The 19599-nt window shown below is 36.4% G+C and overlaps 1 protein-coding gene across 14 annotated transcripts in view; it reads right to left on the bottom strand.

Moving 5' to 3' along the window:
- ERBIN (erbb2 interacting protein) overlaps positions 1-19599 on the bottom strand; it is a 122990-nt gene that overhangs the window by 31262 nt on the left and 72129 nt on the right. For all 14 annotated transcript variants that reach the window (XR_012627264.1, XM_074857236.1, XM_074857247.1 and 11 more), the window contains 8 exons: positions 17625-17703; positions 16827-16916; positions 11059-11115; positions 5058-5121; positions 3388-3462; positions 1967-2111; positions 1440-1512; positions 211-340 (listed from right to left, as the gene is read on the bottom strand). Coding sequence is in view for 13 of the 14 variants with exons in the window: in XM_074857236.1 (XP_074713337.1) it covers positions 211-340; positions 1440-1512; positions 1967-2111; positions 3388-3462; positions 5058-5121; positions 11059-11115; positions 16827-16916; positions 17625-17703 (713 nt within the window). In the remaining variant the exon portion in view is untranslated. The remainder of the gene's footprint in view (positions 1-210; positions 341-1439; positions 1513-1966; positions 2112-3387; positions 3463-5057; positions 5122-11058; positions 11116-16826; positions 16917-17624; positions 17704-19599) is intronic.

Raw genomic sequence — 19599 nt, 5'->3', positions numbered from 1 at the left:
GTTTCAATACACTAGCAACAATTTTCTACTTCTTGCTTAAAAAAAAGTTTTCATTATTTGAAAACTTGTATATTTGTATGAATTCTCCTTTAAAAACATACTTGAAGAACATCTACTCAAGAATTAACTTGTTATCCAAAAGTTGTACAGACTGTATAGTTTAAAATACATTTAAAAATGCATTTCACAGTTTTGTAATTAAATACATACCTCTGATGGCAGCTGTGTTAAAAAGTTATGATCTGCAGCAAATGTCCTTATATTAGAGAGCTGCCCAACAGATGAAGGCAATGTTTCAATCTCGTTGAAACTACAGTCCAGTTCTTCTACTGATATTAACCTGCAAAAAAAAAGAAAAAAAAAAATCACTCCTCTATACAGGTAAATTCATCCAACATCAATTGAATACTTGAAGTTTAAATGAAGTTAATACCACTATTAACTATAAATCTCAAATTTCATTCAAAATAAAACTCTGAAACCCAAGGGATTTCAAATTCAAGAAAAATCCTTTACTAAATGCCTAAAATGTGTTTTGGGGTTTTTGTTGTTTGATGGTTGATTGTGGGTTTTTTCGTTTTGTTTTGGTGGGGTTTTTTTGTGGTTTTGTTTGTTTGTCTGTGGCTTTTTTTTTGGATCTCCTTTACACAGTAGAGAGCATTCAGTGAAAACAGGGGTGTCAGCAACATTAAACGTTGTGTATTACATGAAATTGTGCTAGTGCAAGGCACTGAAAACATTCCGAATGGGACAGAGTTCAGTGTAGTTTCTGAACAAGAAAAATAATTTTCAGAGTTAGAGAAAGTGGAACTAAGAATCTGGCAGTGAAGAATTATTTTGTAAATTCTGACAACAAAAGATAACCTGTATTAATTATAACAGGAGAAAAACTGGAACAACTACCCTTCATTTTTATAGCACTTTATTCTGAACCCATTATTTTTGCATTCATTTCCTTGTTTTAAATTAAATTGCTGAACACCAAATTATACATTAAAAATCCCTGCTGATGAACAGGTGAAATTCTTAGAATATAAAAAAAAAAATAAATGTGTGTGTTCAGATTCACTTTTTACAAGCTTTTTGATAGTAGTTCAATCATTTGCAATATTTACCACAGCCACAGCTATGTTACTGCCAAAAACCAGTTGACTGCCTTTTTAAACATCGTGTTTTCTTTCACATTCAATTTTTCTTTCATAGATTGGTAGCTGCATTAATGAGGAACATGTGTCTTTTGATATTAAACAACACATAAAGCACATACATGTTGCAAACTAGAAATACGATATGAAAGTACTTGCTTTCAACTTTATTAAGACATTAGCATGTAGAAGAAATTAAATCAAGTAGGTGTAAAAACATTCAAAAGGGTAGCCATTGTTACAGAAAAGTGTGCAGAAAGGCAATTAAACCTTTTATTCAAGTGAAATACCTACCCTCCTATGGAGTCTGGCAAATAAATTAGCTGGTTTTCATCAATTTTAAGTGTTGTTACCTTCTTCAGGGAACCTGTAATAAAATGAACAAGTAAATCAAAAAGGACATTTGAGTTCATTAAACTTAGTTTTAATTAAAATTAAAGGGGAAAAAAACCTATGGGCAAGCAACCACAACTTCTGTATTCCCTGGCATGCCTATAGGACTATAGGAAATAAGCAGACAAGCTTACAGAACTTGTTTGCCAGCTTAGCATGTGCCAGACATGGGTAGGGGTGGGGGGAATAGTTTTTTTACTCTGTTACAGTCAACAGGTTCTCATCCATTAATGAACTACTGTATAAAGTCATGAATGCTCCAGAACAAATATAAACTTTATTATTCAGCTATACATTACAGCTTTATCCAAAACTGGCACTTTTAATCAATTGAAACTTAGACCTAAAATGAGATTTGTCTATTTTGAAGTGTTCTCTGTGTCTAAACTATAACCTTTTAAAAATATGAATTAACTGAAAATACAAACCAATAGACTCCGGCAGTTGCTGAAGTGAATTACTGGATAACAGTAGGTCTTGCAGGCTTTCACAACCTGAAATACCTTCTTCAACTACCTCAATGTTGTTTTTAGAAACGTCCAGGTAGGTCAGTTGTTTCAAAGTGCCTACGAACTAAAAGCAAGAGAAAATAATGCATTCTAGAAAGTGCAAGTTCAAAACAAAAAATCCAGCATATTTGACAACAAAGTGTCTCTCAAGTATAATGCCAGAGGAAAAGAGAAAACCTATTTATAGTGCTGAAATACAATTTTATGCAAAATATTCAAGCTTTGTAATGAACTATTTTTTGCAGATATGCACAGTTAATGTTTTTCCACACACAGAGACACACCACAGTTATTCCACAGTCAGTCTGCTGCAAACGCAGTGGTTTGATCAGTTACCGTGAATCAAGTAACTGAAGCTTTAGAACAGACTTCAGAGACAGATAATGTAAAAACATCATCAGGCTCCAGTAAAGCCTTTGAATGCTTATTTTTGCCTTTTGTGTAAAACCACATCCTACTTAACCTCAAAAACAATAATGAATCCTTAATTGTACTAACCTGAAGAAACAAGCCAAAATATAAGCTTGTATTACATTTCCATATGAACCAAGAATAAGCTTGAAGATTTGTGCATACTACTCTACTAAAATTTTCACAAGGAATACGCAGTCACTTTCACAATACAGTCTTACTGTAAAGTAGAAATGTTTAATACATTCACTCAGCACTTCAAGAAAGAATCAGCTGAAGTGAGGAAAGACAGTAGAGAAGACTACTAATCAGGCAAGAAAGTCTCACATCAGAAGACTGCTAATCATTTTAACTCTGAAAACAGACCAGCTGCTTTCCAAATTTCAAATACTCATTTACTAGTTTAATACAACATAAGCACAGGTTCACAAGTATTGCAATAATAGGTCAGCCTGGACTCCATCTAACTCTGAGAGATGTCAGGAACCCAGATGAAGTCAACAGAACATTTTCTCAAGAACTGGCTATGCTCAGTGTATACATGGCACCTGAACAGACACTGCTTGCTTTACAGCTGTGACCAGTAAAAATTCACACAATGTACCTATCCTGTGAATTCCTGCTTCTGTCTAACACAAAATAAAACCAGTTAACCCTAAATTCGATCCAGGACTTTTACCCCCTTCCTGAATCGGAATGTAATTTTTAGATGAGAGGTATATAATTTTCAATGAAAGAAAAGCTGTGTACCTAGTTCTCATGATCAGTGACAATTGCTAACCAGATTAGTTAAGCATTTAAGTGGCATTTAGCCCTTTGGCTTTAAGTAACATTAAAATTACATAGCAACTTTAGTATATATCATCACTGACAAAGCAAATACCACTGCAAATTAAATACCAGATGTTTAACACAGTAAAAGAACTTACCCCTGGAATAAGTGTTAGTCTATTACCATCCATCCAAAATTCCTTTAACCCACTCAGTTGTTCAAGTACTTCAGGCTGTAAAGGGAAGACATTTTTCAAAAACTTCATACAAAAAATAGTGAAAGGCAAAAACAACTTCAGTGATTCATCTATTGCAATTTTAACTAATGTCTTATTATAGTTATTATATACATGTTTTTCACTGGGTCATCAAGGAAAGCACAGATAATTCACTTTTTGAAATGTAAATATATACTGGATATACAAAAATCTTTTAAGAACTTGAACACAGCACTAAAAAATCCTTACAGAAAGTGCTAGGGTTTTTTACAGTAAGTATTACTTTCAACTGGAGCACACAATAAATGTATGTTATGGGTATAATTTCCTCCTTCATGGAGGAGGTCTAAAAACCCTTAAACCATCAACTCAGGAGACCTGTTTTTCAAAAACCACAATGATTGTGTGGTTTTAGGGAAAAGGGAAACAAATTTTAATATTGTAGCAACAAAGGGTGCACCTGCATGTTACAAGTAAACCACTCCATCCATACAGGGAAGTGCAGGATTACACAGCATTCCTGCAGAAGTTGCAGTCCTGACTCCCAATAATTCATTTTCCAAGAGAAAAAATCTTAACTGAAGACTACCTTTCAGACAAATCTTTATTCAAAAAAATGCTTTCAACCTTTTTATGCTTTCACCAAAAGACCTTAATGAAATAACTTATCAGTAGTTGACTACTGTGGCTAAAAGACCAGGAGAGATGAAGTGCTCAGCCAAAAATCTATCTGAACAGGTAATTTTGCAAACTATACTTAGTTCCAGGCTGTTATGGCTTAACATGGGCCTGGGCACATTAGTTTAGGGCTTCCACATTAATATCTACTGTGTAATGAGAATATGGCAGTAATAGTAATGGCTAGAAGTGTAATAATACTAATGAACGATTCCTTAAATACACTTCCCTACCTGCCAAACCATACAACTAAGCAAGTCTTCAGCTCTGCGTGATCTACTGGTGGCACACAAAGGCTTGGCTTTATTATATGGCAGGTCAGTATGTTCCACTATACTTCTATTTCAATTCCTTTATCCAGGAGAGTACTTGTAGAAGCAGAGAGATGTTAAGTGATTATAAATATAAGATGTATTTGTCTGTGAGATAATGAACAGGAAACAAGTTGATCCATGCTGAAGGAAGTATCTGAGCACCTCAACTGTATCCTATTTTGAACAATATCCAAATTTAATATAGTTCCCCTTGGCTTTAAATAGTTCGTACACAATAATAAAAGCAGGTTATGCACAGCGTATACCGAACTTGCAACTTAAAACACATGATAAACACTAAGTGTTTAGAATTTATTATAAGCCAAACAATTAAGTTTATAATTCAAACACATATTACCATTAATTTTTTACCAGTACAGTAACCACACCATTCCACAGAGTGTTCTTTTCAAATTGAGGAAAAACATATTCATATTCATCAGAATATGCAAATATTTTTTATAACAGGCCCCATAAAGTAGTATAAGGTATACACAATATTTGCTCAGTAGCAGAACTCTTAAGCTGATGTTTACATATTTGTATTGATTAAAAAGAGATCAAAGGATAAAGAGATTTATAAAAGATATAAAGCTCTGTTACTAATGCAAAACTCACCACTTCTGTGAATTCATTACTTCCTAAGTCCAGTCTCTCCAGCTGAGTCAGTCTGGACATGGTTCTGCACACGAAAGGGATAATAAATAAGGAATTAGATTTAAGGAAATACCAGTTACCTCCAAGCTTCCTGTACTCATACAAATATATTATTCTAATCAGTATTAAGTAGAGATGCTGTTCTGTAACTGGACTGATACCTAAAAAAGGTCAAATTTTTTCACACACTGTTCAACCAGGCACATATTAATGATCATACTGGCTGCTGACTGTCACACAAAGAGTACTCTGCAACTCATCTACAGATTAGTTTACAAAAACTAAAGACCACTAGAGTAATCTTTATGATAAAGAGTAACTCAGTGAAGTTACTCTTCTTTTGAGTGTTTCGGTTTTTCACCTGCAGTCACAGTAAATCTCAGCAGCCAAAGGCTGGTTAACTACATGTTTTCCTCTCAAATAAAGACCACTGCCTAATGATCAGCTAAAACAGAAAAGACCATTATTGAATCACAGTAACCAACACCACCCTTCTCCCTCTCCAGACTGCTGACAAAGTTGCATCCATATGATATGGTCTGGAATCCTAATTATTTCTCTAGTCCTACAACAAAACAGATTATGAAATTGGATTTTGTGACACATCAATACACTTTAAGCCAACTTATGGAAAAGATTAAATCAGTGACTAAAATCAAGTAAAATCCATTATTTCAAGCTGTGTTTTGGTGACATTTTTCCTCCATTTAAGTTTATTACTGAGGACCCCACAGAGATTATCTACCACTGCACATGGTGATCTACATGATCAGTACTCCAGTCAGCAGCAGTACTACCTAAAAGTAGTGAATCCCACATATGACATTATATTCTGTATTTATTTAATAATAGATTTACATAGAACAATTAATAATATCTAAAATAACATCTAAAAGTTTCAAATATAAACTATGTGTACATACTATAAAATTCTGTAAAAATTAAATACAAGAGATTCTAAATGGTAAATTATATTATCAGAATATATCTATGAACATTAATATCTTTTGAAAACATCTGTACGAGCACAAAATGCTCTACAGAGCTATTCAAAGGTTCAGTTGTTTTTCAAATACACTATTACAGTTCTGAATATAAAGTTCAAAAACTACATTCTATTGAAAAATGCCTTAAAGTTAATGTGATTATTCATATTATTCATTAAATAATCTCCAAAAAAGATTACACTCAACATTTGTATATGTATTTGATTTTGATTACATTATAGTAATTATGCCGAGGACAAACTAGGAATTTAGCATAAGTAGGTAAAGACACGATAAAGATAAAAGCAGAAGCCATTTTTTACACTGCACACATAGCATACACAGGCTTTAGGGGAAAGCCTTTAACTCACATTCCCACTGTCTCAAAGAAAAAGAAAGAAAATACATGAAAAGGCTACTTTCAGAAGAATCTGAAAAACATTTTCCCTCATTCTCGAAGCTAATGAACCAGATGATTATCAGTAGGCCAGCTGCTAAAATTAACTTTCCAATTATAACATAAATTATCTAAGCCATCACAGAATCATTATAGAATGGTTTGGATTGGAAGGGTCCTTAAAGGTCATCTAGTTCCAACCCCCTGCCATGGGGGGGGTGCCCTTCCACTAGACCAGGTTGCTCAAAGCCCCGTCCAACCTGGCCTTGAACACTTCCAGGGAGGGGGCATCTACAGCTTCTCTGGGCAACCTGTTCCAGTGTCTCACCATCCTCACAGTAAAGTACTTATTCCTTAGATCTAACCTAAATCTACCCTCTTGCAATTTAAAACCATTACCCCTCATCCTATCACTACACTCCCTGATAAAGAGTCCCTGCCCATCTTTCCTGTAGCCCCCTTTGAGTACTGGAAAGCTGCTGTAAGGTCTCCCTGGAGCCTTCTCTACTCCAGGCTGAAGAACCCCAACTCTCTCAGCCTGTCCCCACAGGAGAGGTGCTCCAGCCCTCTGATCATCTTCACAGCCCTCCTCTGGACCAGCTCCAACAGGTCCATGACCTTCTTATGTAGGGGGCCCCAGAGCTGAGCACAGCACTCCAGGTGGGGTCTCACAAGAGCACAGTGGAGGGGTAGAATCACCTCCCTCAATCTGCTGGCCATACTTCTTTTGATGCAGCCCAGGATACAGTTGGCTTTCTGGGCTGCAAGCACACGTTGCTGGCTCACAGTCAGTTTTCCATCCAAGTCCTCCACGGGGTTACTCTCAATTCACTCATTGCCCAGCCTGTATTTGTGCTTGGGATTGCCCTGACCCAGGTGCACGACCTTGCACTTGTCCTTGCTGAACTTCATGAGGTTTGCATGGGCCCACCTCTCAAACCTGTCCAGGTCCCTCTGAATGGCACATCCCTTCCCTCCAGCATGTTGACCGCACCACTCAGCTTGGTGTTGTTGGCAAACTTGCTGAGGGTGCACTCAATGCAATTCTCCATGTTGCCGACAAAGATGTTAAACAGCACCGGTCCCAACACTGACCCCTGAGGAACACCACTTGTCACTGCTCTCTACTTGGACATTGAGCCATTGACCATAACCCTTTGAGTGCGGCCATCCAGCCAGTTCCTTATCCACCGAGTGGATATCCAATTCAGAGACAAGGATGTTGTGCGGGACAGCGTCAAATGCTTTGCACAAGTCCAGGTAGAAGACGTCAGTTGCTCTTCCCTTAATCCACCAATGCTGTAAACCCCATTGTAGAGGGCCACCAAATTTGTCAGGCACAATTTGCCCTTTGTGAAGCCATGTTGGCTGTCACCAATCACCTCTCTGTTCTCCGTGTGCCTTAGTGTAGTTTTCAGGATGATCTACTCCATGATGTTGCTGGACACAGAAATGAGACTACTGGCCTGTAGTTCCCCAGGTCTTCATTTTTTCTCTTTTTAAAAATGGGGGTTATGTTTCCCCTTTTCCAGTCAGCAGGAACTTCACTGGACTGCCACAACTTCTCAGACGTGATGGATAGTGGCTTAGCCACCTCATATGCCAGTTCCCTCAGGTCCGATGGATTCATCTGATTATACCTATTTCTCTTTGCCGTGGCACTATGTAATCCCTTCAATAAACTGAAAAATTTGTTTCATAATTCATATTATTGAACTTGCTGTCAAATCAGTCCAATACTATGGGATCAGGTAGTCTACGCTTCAGATTCTAATGTTGTAAATAGCTTCACTAAGGTTAATACGACAGCTTACTTCAAGTAGCATTCAATTCAAGAGGTGTTTGTGATAGCAAGATTGTGCCCTGAATCATCGTAATTAGACTCTCAAATAACCTGCTTCTTTCTGAAAAGGTTACTCTTTATTGAATATTAGGCAACAGACAGAAGCTGAAAAAAAAAAACCCAAAACTTTTTGTATGTCCACTGGACCATTTTCCGAACTTTCAGCTACCTATCAGATAAATGCCTCTAAAATAATCTCTGTGTATTTTTGCTTTCATTTCAGTAGAAATATTTTGCAGTCTTTGGCTATGGATAAGCTCCAAGCAAAATGATGCATTTGGCACGAAGCAAGGTTGATTTAATGTGTTGGCATTAATTACCCATTTTGATTAACAGTCTTTCAAGTGTTTCATGCTTCAGCATTAAAAATTATGTGCATGTTTAATTCAGCAAGAGCGGTAGCATTTATCCAAATACATTTCTCATTAGAAATGCTAAAGTATTTGCTGTAGGTATGAAAATATTACAAGGGTGAGAGTGACAGGAAAACAAGAAAATATAGTTGTGTCCTATAGCAAAAATATTAGCATGTACTCCTACATCTTATTAGCTTAAAAAAAAACCCTTTGGATTTTATACATTTTTTAAAACTGTATAGCATGTTCCTTGTAAAACACATAATCAGGTTCGGAAAACTGTGTAAGTTCAAATTTCACATCAGCTTCTGTTCTCACATAATAGTTAAAGCCAGGCCACGGATGCCTTAGGTGGCCAGGTCAGCTGCTGCACAACTGTCTTATCCTGAAAGGCAGATTCACCTCTTGTGTGCTATGGACACCACAATGAAGTTTTTCTCCCCACTGTACATCATACATAAACAATGTATGTTTCCAGTGTATCACTGTAGCAAAATGCACATTAATGTGATTAAATCTAAAAAAAAAAAAAAAAAAAAAAAAAAAGAAGTAGTCTCAATAGCTTTAATCTGCCTTAATTGAACCACAAAAGTACCAGAAGAGAATGATAAAGGTGACAGCTCAGCATGTACTGTAGATCATTATGGAGATGCTGCAGAGGACATCTTCATGACAGCTTCTGTTTAGTTTCCCAGCAAGGATGAAACCCTGAAAATACTGAAAAAACACTGAAGCCAACAAAAAAAAAAATCCCAGCAACTTCAACAGAAGTTGTGTTTGGCTTAAATACATTACAGCATTTCTTTAGATGTCTCTTATCACTCCATAAACTACTCTTTTTAAAATACTGCATATAATTCATGCTATTAGTGTTAATTATGGCAATTAAGGTCAGAATAATTTTATAAACAAAATCTGTATTAGCTCTAAGTTTTAATTATATCTACTGTTCCGCAGTTGGGAGTAACTTCACTTACAGAGCTACTACCCCAAATTACATGTTCTCTAATTTTTTTCTACTGAAAGAGAATATTTATACCACATGAATGAGTAGAATGCTTCACACTTGGAAGATTTAAATTCACACTTTCTGATGTTATATATTTCATTCCAGATTTGAGTTCTGGCATCTTTATACAGCAGACACCACAGTACAGTATCTAGGCAGACAAAAAGGGAATTCCAACAGAACATAACCCCTGGGCATGTTTTAGGCATATAATTAGCTACAGTCAGTAAGAAAACTGGCTGTTGTACTTGAAGAGCTAGCAATTCACACTTCAGCCTACTGCATGCAAGTCTCTGCTAGCATATGAGCTGGACAGAGTGAATATTCAGTTATTAGCTCCTTCTCTTCTCCAGCAAAACATCTTAAGTCCACCAAAACCAGTACCTGTCTTCACCAGCTTCTGTTGCCAGAGGAGGACCCCTTTCACAGTACACCACAACATATTCAGGATTCTACAGCTAGTTATTCACACCCCATCTTTGGGACCTCTGTCTTCATTGACCTTTATACCTCTGTTAACCCACTTAGATCTCCAGGGTCCAAGTCAGAAAATTCAGAGCACTGCTCTAGCTCATAGAAACAGCAGGAACTGCACCATCAGCTGCGGCTTGTTTGATGACATGAGTGAGAATGATAAGGCAGGGTTTAGAAAGATGCTAGATTTTAAGAGAGAGGTACAATTGGGTTCACTGTTAAAACAAATGCTGTAAGAATTTCCAGACTATTTTACTCCTACAGAGAATACATCTGAGGAACATGCTGCTATTATGTTAAACAAGCCTGTTGCATTGTAGAATAGGCATGACATAACAGATTCCATGCAACACAGTAACAAGTTGTTACCTTCTTCAGCCCTGAAGTATGTGAAACCAAAAAAAGTGTTCAAGCCACAGGAATTGCATTCCCTCAGTCATTCTGAGCAAGCATCTCAAACTCCTAATTTGATTTAGAGATAATGATTTTAATTACCAATGCCTAAGTCTCAGACACTCAGCCATCAGAACTGTACCCCAGACAGGCATCTGGGTAGCCATACAATACTGCATGCAAGCAGCATCACACATCTTATAATGACCATCCTGAGGTGCCCACACGATGACTTAAAAGCTCAACAGGTGGATCAGAAATCCACAGAGCTGGACAGGGACAGAAAAAATTTTAAAAAATATATCTCTGAGTAGGCAAATCTCTGAATAGGCAGACCAGCCAGTCTGAAGGGGGATATAATTTCAGTAGTGTGAAAGAAAAGTTCCTGGTGAGAACCTGGTTCAGTTACTTAGCTACACATTTTAAGCTGTGATCTACTTTTCAATATGTACTACATTATAACTACAGAAAAAAATAGTTTAAATGAACATCATCCATACTTACTTTGGCAATATTTTTAACTGGTTTTCTCGGAGTTCCAATATCTGGAGTTTAGTTAATCTGTAACAAAAAGGAATAACAAATTATCACAATACACTGTATTTTACGCACTAAATTTGATTCTTTATGGTACATGTTATCATCATATACAGAAGTACACAGGAAGCAACAGAAGACAGGTAGGATCAGTCTGAACAAGTTAAGATGCTGAATTTCTTATACTGGCAATGTATCAAACCATTTCATATAAAAAGCCTCATTAGAGGAATACCTCTGGTCTTCCACATGGTAAAAACAACCTTTAAATTAATCTTGGATTTCCTTCTATATTCTCTTTCTAGTCAGCTTCTTAATCCACTTTGATATTTCTGTTAGAGGGCAATTTGACCTTTCTTTCAGTAAATCCTTGGTTGCAAGATAAATAACCTATAAATTCCAAACTCAACTGCTTGGCCAAGATAAGTTCCAAGTAGTCTTGACATTCAAGCAATGTACCATCCCCAGTGGAATTTTCTGCATCAGAACAGCAGTGACAAGACTATCTCTTTGCTAAATGAAATGCAGAAACTGAGTTTGGTTTAAATACAGACAGGATGGTAAGAACAAGAGTTCTACAGGTGATCCACTAACAGCCCTCATACAACACAAAATAGTGCATTAAGCTCCCTGACTCAAAAAGGAGCTTAGTAAACAGACCAGTCTTTCCTGAAGGTGCTTAACTGAGTGACACACATAAAAACCTTAATTTTGATTAAGTAAATTTGATTTAGTAAGAACTATACTTAAAGTAAAAATAGAAAGCTGAAAACAGTTTATTTTTCCTCTACACATTTGCTCATTTTTGGCTGCATTTGAAAGCAGCAATCTGTCACGCCTATGAATAACTAAGAATATAACAGTCACCTTGAAACAGAGCAGAGGTCAATGTAGCCCAGCACTGCAAGCAGTACTTGCCATCTGGTAGCAACTGCTGGAGGGGAACTTCCTCCCCCTAACTTTTCAAAGAAAAACACTCTAACCATGCTGAAAGAATACCCTAATAAAAATCCAGTTCATGGTAATACCATTGCTGTCAATCTAGGACATAACTGGAAAGGACTTCCTAGCCTTCTTACCTTACCTGCATCCTAAGATAGCAATCTGTGACAAAACAAAACTTCTTTAATTAAGCACCCTCAGATTTGGATGGTCATTTTGGGCTTGGACTTCTGAACCCAAGAACAACCAAACACTGCATTAGGCTACAGCTGGTGTTTTACTTCAATGACAGGGAAAATAGCTATACAGTTTGTAGTTTTTCTTCACAACACATGTATGCAGTCAAATTTCTCAGTTGAATGCAGCAGAAGCAAACTTCCTTTCATACGGTAAACTATATACCTGCACACCCACACTTTTTTTTACTTTAGCCAGAACTGACTGTACTACATTTCTAATAAGCTAATTCCGTGAACTTGAAGACTGCGTTTGGTGATAGAAAGGTTCATAGCTTTGTCACCCTTCTTGTTCTACTCTTTCTTCAGCTAACTCTAAGAAATTGAAGAAACAAGTATCAAATTTCTTATGCACAGAGCTACACAGAGGCTACTAGTGAAACATTTTCAACCTCTCCTGGCTGGGAGAAACAGGCTGTGTCTAAACTAGTAATTTTCTTGCAGTAAGTGATGAGAAATATTGGACTGAAAGCAGTTGTCATCTCTTCCACTATGACTGGAAGGGTTAATTCAAGTTTAATATAAGAACGCACATCAAATACTCAGCCTAGTTGCTCTATAAACTGCTGCTGTAAAAACCCATGCTAAGCATCTGAACTGCTATAACTGAATGGAAAAACAGGTTTAATTTGCAAAAGAAATACAGAGAACTAGTCCACCTATACTAAAGGAAAAATAGAAATCAAAGTGTCAGAATATATATTTCCGTGCCATTCTATCACAAAGATTTGTCATACTCATATGAAAATATTTCATTTCTCAGATTGAAAAACCCGTAACTGCAGAAATATTTACACATCACCTAAACGCAAAGCTGTAAGATTCAACTTCAGGTATACCTGGTGTAACAGTCTCAAAATTATTGTTGCACTACTGTTACTTAATGTAACCAACTTAGCTTGCTTTTAAAATGTAGCTCAACTTTTAAAGAAAACAAAATCTCCACATGAACACCTTGCCAGGGTAAGATCAATATTCTTCCTAAATCTGGTATCTTTAACTACACAATCTGTAAAAAAGCAGGTATACTTAGAAACTTGCTGTTCAACAGCAGTCATTTCTTGGAAAGCTAAAAATATTTCATAGAGAGATGTTCTTTATTTTTCACCTCCTTTGCAGTTTTGCTAACGCAGAGTTAGCTTTTTTAAAAAATTGTAATCAAAATATAAAGGCAAGAGGACTGAAATAGATGTATCCTATAGCAGGCTTCATTTGCAAAAATTTCAGCAAAATTGGATATGTGTAACTAAATTAAGTCCCCAACATGATTATCACCGTACATTTATGTAAAAAATTATCCCAAAGTAGATACTACAAAAGATATCTACTACTGCAAATACTACTGAAAAATTGTTGAGAAACAATAGTCAAAAGTAAATGCATTGCAACATCACAGTAAAAAGTCTCTGGAAGCAATACCCCGTTATAAAAAACATTCTCAGAGTTTTTAGAATGACACTGAAGATAAACTCCTTGCTTAACTTAAACACTGTTTCCTTTTTACAGCCCTGCCTCAAAATTAGCATGCAGTGAGCTTCAAATTTAGAATGCTCTGCTTATATATTTGTATATTTAAATGTAAATAAACATGATCAGGGTTTCTTAGGTAAGCATAAGCAGTTCTCAGATTTCTGTGCACTGGCATAAAGGCTGACTCTAGGATCCATGCCAATGTTAATGAATTCAAATTAGAATTTGGGAGTGGAGGAAAAAACCCCACTTTATCACTTCAGAATTCCAAAGGAACTGACACATTTAATAAAAGCCTGGTGATTTTTAGAAAGTCTAACAGGCTGGACCAGTACATCATCACCGAAGGACAGCAAGTATGTAATGCTCATAAAGAAGGGGAAAAAAGATTGGATAATCTTGACCTCAATAGTATGCAAAGCTTTATTCTCACCTTCAAAATTTGTGCTAAAGCATGGAGGTAAATGTAATAAAATTCTGCATGGATATAACAAAAGTAGTTTGCATTACACCAAGTTTTCTTTCCTAAGTATTAGGCTGAATGTTATTGACAGAGGTGCTTGAAAACCTATTTTGGGACTATCCTGTTCAACATTTTTAACAGCAATCTTAAATGATAGGAAAAATGTTTAAGTTGGCTGATGCCACAAAAGACAGCAAGGGAAGAAACTGTACAACCCTAAGAACTGAAAAAAAATAGAAAAGGGACAAGATGTCATACCACAAAGTCAAGTACTCATGATTTTCTTGTAGAGTCATCAGCCATTTTTAACTGAGCTGTCCAATGCATTAGTTGATCATGTGGAAAATGACACTAGGCAGCTGCAAAAGAGCTAGTGGTATACTAGAGCATAACCACAGACGTTTCCAAGAGAAACAAGAAGATAATCATGACACTGTACAAGCCATGAAGAGATCTCAATTTGAATTCTAAACATAGCTATATATATCGTCATCCTCTGTCAAAAAGAAGAAGATTAATTCAAACTGAAACTTATTCCAAGAGATATTAATGTAATCAGGCACAAAGGAAAACCTGCCATACCAGAAGGAAACAGAATTTTATTGTCTAACATACTAGAAGAGGGATATGAGAACACTATAAAAAAAGCAGGTGAGAGAATGAGGGACAACACTTATGAGAGATGACAGCAATTAAACTGTGGAACAAATGAATATGAACAGAAAAACTGATGTGGGAAACCAGGTTTCTAACCTGAACTGCTGGAACACAGACCCTGACACATGGAGCATAAAAACCTTGCTAGCTTTAAAATGGCATTGGCTTAGTTTTTAAGAGGCATTATTGCCTACAGTTGTCAGGAAGAGCAGGCAACAGAACTCAGTTACTTTGTATGTACCCATGTAATGAAAAGTAATAGCTATAAGGCCATATACAAAACAATCAGTGCACCAAACTGGAAGAAGCTGAAGACTTGCCCTTTATGGGAATAACCAATAATGCTCTAAAAATAAAAAAAGCTTCTACCAGAGCTTTTTTGTTTGTTTTTAGAAAACAGTATCCTGTATGCTGAAGTACAAGATAAAAGACTGTTTGCACTAGCAAGTGTCTATGTATTAGTTGTAAAGTTGTGGGGTGGCAGAGCAGTCTGGTCACTTACAGAACTATTCAATGTCAAATGGGTCTGAACCTTACTTTGAAATGACATTTTATCAGTTCATCTTTTTCTAATTTATTTGATCTAAATATTGCCTTCCTATAGAATAGTATTTATTCTGTGGAATACTATTATTAGCAGGTAAACTTACATGAATACTTTGAATTCCTTTAAAAACAGCTGACAAGGAAGGTCTTAATTTCATTCTCCTAGCCACAAGCTAGGATGCTGCAAGTTGCTCTTTGTATTTTAAAAACTGAGGCTGAATTCTTCATAGATATTAAGAGAAACACTATATTGGAGAATTGGCTTTCAAGTTGCTTTCAGTAACTGATCTATTCTTAAGCTGTTAGTAACTAATGACTTCACCATTTCCTTAACCATTAAGCATTATAGAAACACATGGTGATGAAGAAAAAATTATAATGAGGCTTTTTCAAACAATGTGTAAGATTAACTACTTGTAAGACCAACTGTGTCAAACTGAAGTCTTCAATTTCACCTGTAGTGCCTGGTTTTTATTAAGAAAATTTTGCCATTCGGTTAGACTATTAAAAAACAGAACAGAAAAATGTGTAGTCAATCATTAAAATGCCAACAAGTAAAGAATATGCATCTTCCAGATATTCCCTCTTCCACCTTAATGAGGGCTTTTGAAACACAAAATCTGTGTACTAGAAACAAGCATGGTAATTCATACTCCTACATCATAAGCAGCTTTTTTTCAGATGAGTGTGTAACGGATCAGGTGCTTTTAACTGTTCATCAGGGAATGACTAATAACTAGACAGAGGAGAATAGGCCAACAACTCTGATCACAGATAACTAATAAACTAATGATCACTAATGGACTGCACCTGTGCTTATCTTTCAGTGTACATCCCCTGATATGCCAAACTTCTGCAGCACTCTATTTGGGGGCTTTTCTAACCTCTTGTAAACTCTACTGATCCAACTATAACCATACAGCCTAAGGCAATTGCTTTCACACAGCAATACGTCTGGTTAACTAATAGCCCTGTCTTCTGAAAGAGAGGCTTGCTGGATATGGGATGAAGCCGGAAAGTGACAATATATAGAGGCACATGAAGAAGTGCATCCAGAAAAGTACAAGTAGACTTACAGATGTCATTACTTGCTTCACCCCAATTACTACATGATAAACAACCCGTATTTCAGAAATACTAGTCTCTTGTACTTACCAGACTTGTGTTGTAAAAGAAGTACGTACATAAATGAGTGTTATTTCTTGGCTCTTTATAAGCATTCTGTCTGTCCTTCAAAAGCCCAATTAAAAAATGATGATAAAGATTCAAGATTTTTTTCTGTAACTAGTATGTGGCATAAGTGGATTGGTAACACACACTTCCTCCCCTCCTCCAGTTCACACTCTGCTTGAGAAGCAGCAGAAATTGCTCTGCATAAATTTAAAACTAAATATAGAAACTACGTTTCAACTTCAACTTACCTGCCAAAATTGGCTGGCAAAAACTCAAGAAAAGCATCATTCAGGTACAGCTGTGTTAGGTTTAACAGTTGGGAAAATCCATCTGGAAGCCTATACAGGAATAAAATAATTTAGTGCCTTTGTTTCAATTATATTCAGGGTATCAAGTCATATTTTCTTAACAGTAGAGTATTGAAGTCCTACATACTGATAATGTTAAAATTAAGGTGGTACCAGAATTTCTACAAAACTGCACTAGATACTTGGTCTCTGTATTAGCTTCAAAATTATTTTTAAGTATCGAGGACAGTATCTACAGTCAATAAAAACTACAAATAAAAATGTAGTCATGCTATGTATTTGTGATCTCCATGTAATGTGGAGGAGGCATTCATTAGAGACAGTGAGATAAATTAAAATCTATGCAACACCTTTTTTCACCAGAGGAGTTATGCTGCACAAAGTTGGTATCTCTGGCAGTGCTGCTTCTGGCAAATTAATTTTGTCACTACAGAATGTGACAGGGAAATCTACTCATACAAGCTAAATTTGAAAAACAGTGGTACAGGCTTTAGAGTAAAATTAATTATTGTTATTAAGAAAGAAAACTTTGCAGGTTTCTCTACATTCACAGAGAAGCGAACTTGGGCAACGTACTCTAATGACAGCTGTATGGTATCACAGTGCAATGAGGTTAATGAAGATACTTCTCAGGTAACTTTGCTCCTTGCCTCCAAGGGTTAGCGTGTGTCTGGGGCAAGTTTAACACTCAGCAGTGTTTGCACAAGTTATAAAACATCCAAAAAATGACAAACTTACTTTGAAATTGGATTTACACTGGCCTCTACAACTGTCAAGACTTTACAGTTTTTTATATTTTCTGGAAACTCCTGTATGCCTGCAAAATACAGGGAGAGGTAGGGAAACAGTCTTAAATTATCAGACTCCATCAGAGGCATAAAAATGATGCACATAAAACCACTAGCCATAAAAACTTTAATTCATTAAGCAAACAGTTGACTGGTTCTCTGATATTTCATTTTAGATACAGTTTTTATTATTGAAATACCCTTATGCAATATCAATTCTTTTATTATTCTATTCCTAAAGCAATTCATATTGCAGCTTAGCAGGTAGCTCACCAAGGAGCGTTACAGAGACACAGTAAACTAACAATTCCCACTGATCATTACCAAATATTAAAGTACTTGTACTTTGTAATGTACTTAAGATCAGGCCCTCGGTTCCAATTTTTTTTGTTCGTTTAGAAAAGGCATTCATACACATGGTAGAATGAAGGATCTGTCTGTCAAATACATGGCTTGTACAACATCCGGGTGAGATGGTAAGGTTTCAAATTTTAACGTAAGTTTACAGCATTCATGGTTCTGCGTAGGTATCCCAAAATGTGACATATGCTTGCTATTATCTTCAGACTATTTGTAGAGAAGGACAAAAACACTGCAGACACACTCAGGTCTGAAAATTAAAACAATAAGGAGCTTCCTCTGTTTCTAAGGTTATCTCCAGACATGCCAGAGTGAATTTGCAACCCATGTATCTGCCAAATTTCTATTTGTCAAAAACTGACAAAACAGGCCTTGAAAACAGAAGACAGGTATCCACTACCTCAGTAAGAAATCAGTACTGAATCATTCCATTGCCCAAGACTTTCACCTTAATCTTTACTATACCACAGAAACAAATAAAACCATGGTTATCACACCTGCAGCTGCTTTTGCAATGTATCACTACATTGTTCTTATATCCTGAGACAGGAGTGTTTATTTTAAATAAACTTGTCCTAAGTATAACAACCATTCATACTGCAATCCTTCCACTTGGATTAAGAGTACACTACTTTTTCAAGAAAAACCCATATGCTAGTCAAATAGTTTAGACAACTGTTTTTTTCAGGTTCGCTCTTTGTCTTTCAATTAATGCATGCCATTGTGTCCACTTCTGGAGTGCTTTATTACGTGTGTGAAGAGGGCAGCCTGAATCCAGGGAACAAGACCACTAAGAAAGAACTGTAGTCTGCGGATGCTCGGTTTTAGGCTCATGGGAGCATGAAATTTCATGCTGCTCCAAGAGACATTAAGTCTCTTACAGGCCAGCTGCAGCAAGAAAGACAAGGGCAGTGTGTCTTCTCATTCAGATTGGCAGGTGGGACTTGGTTATGTCTCTCCATGTATCTGTTCTGACAATACTGAAGCAGAAAAAACGTTGCGAAGCATCAACTGCTAAGTAATGTTTTTACTTACATAAGATATTACACGATTTCTGATGCCAGCTTAGAATTAGGTTCTTTCTACGTTTGTGCAGTAACAAGACTGACCTGGTGTATTAGGACTTAATAGATGGCAATACCACCTGACAAGAAAAGCAGTCAAAACATATATGCTTTCACATTAAGTCAGTTGGTGATGTTGAGCGTCAAAGTCACCATGCTGACTTTTCCATAAAGTCAGCTTAAGCAGAAACACCATTTCTGTCAAAGTAGACTTTTAGGTCTTTCTTGACAGGAACTTATTTTTCATACTGAATGGCTGAACCTATTATTTTTGACTCATACCAGGTGGTGCACTCTGTTACTGAGAGGTGAAAGGCAAGAAAAGCACACTAAGACACACAGTTAATCCAGGTGTTTAAATACCTCAAAGTATCATGGATCCTCTTGGGAAATAGCTTGCTGAGCTTGAGAACAATAAAATAGAGAAGCAGAGTGGACCAGAAGGAATTGAACCATCAACTGTAATACAGGCCAAGATTTCTGACACTTCTGGTTTACTAC

Source organism: Strix uralensis, chromosome Z, assembly GCF_047716275.1.
Source record: "Strix uralensis isolate ZFMK-TIS-50842 chromosome Z, bStrUra1, whole genome shotgun sequence".
Lineage (NCBI taxonomy): Eukaryota > Metazoa > Chordata > Aves > Strigiformes > Strigidae > Strix > Strix uralensis.
This window is presented reverse-complemented; position numbering and strand designations above follow the sequence as displayed.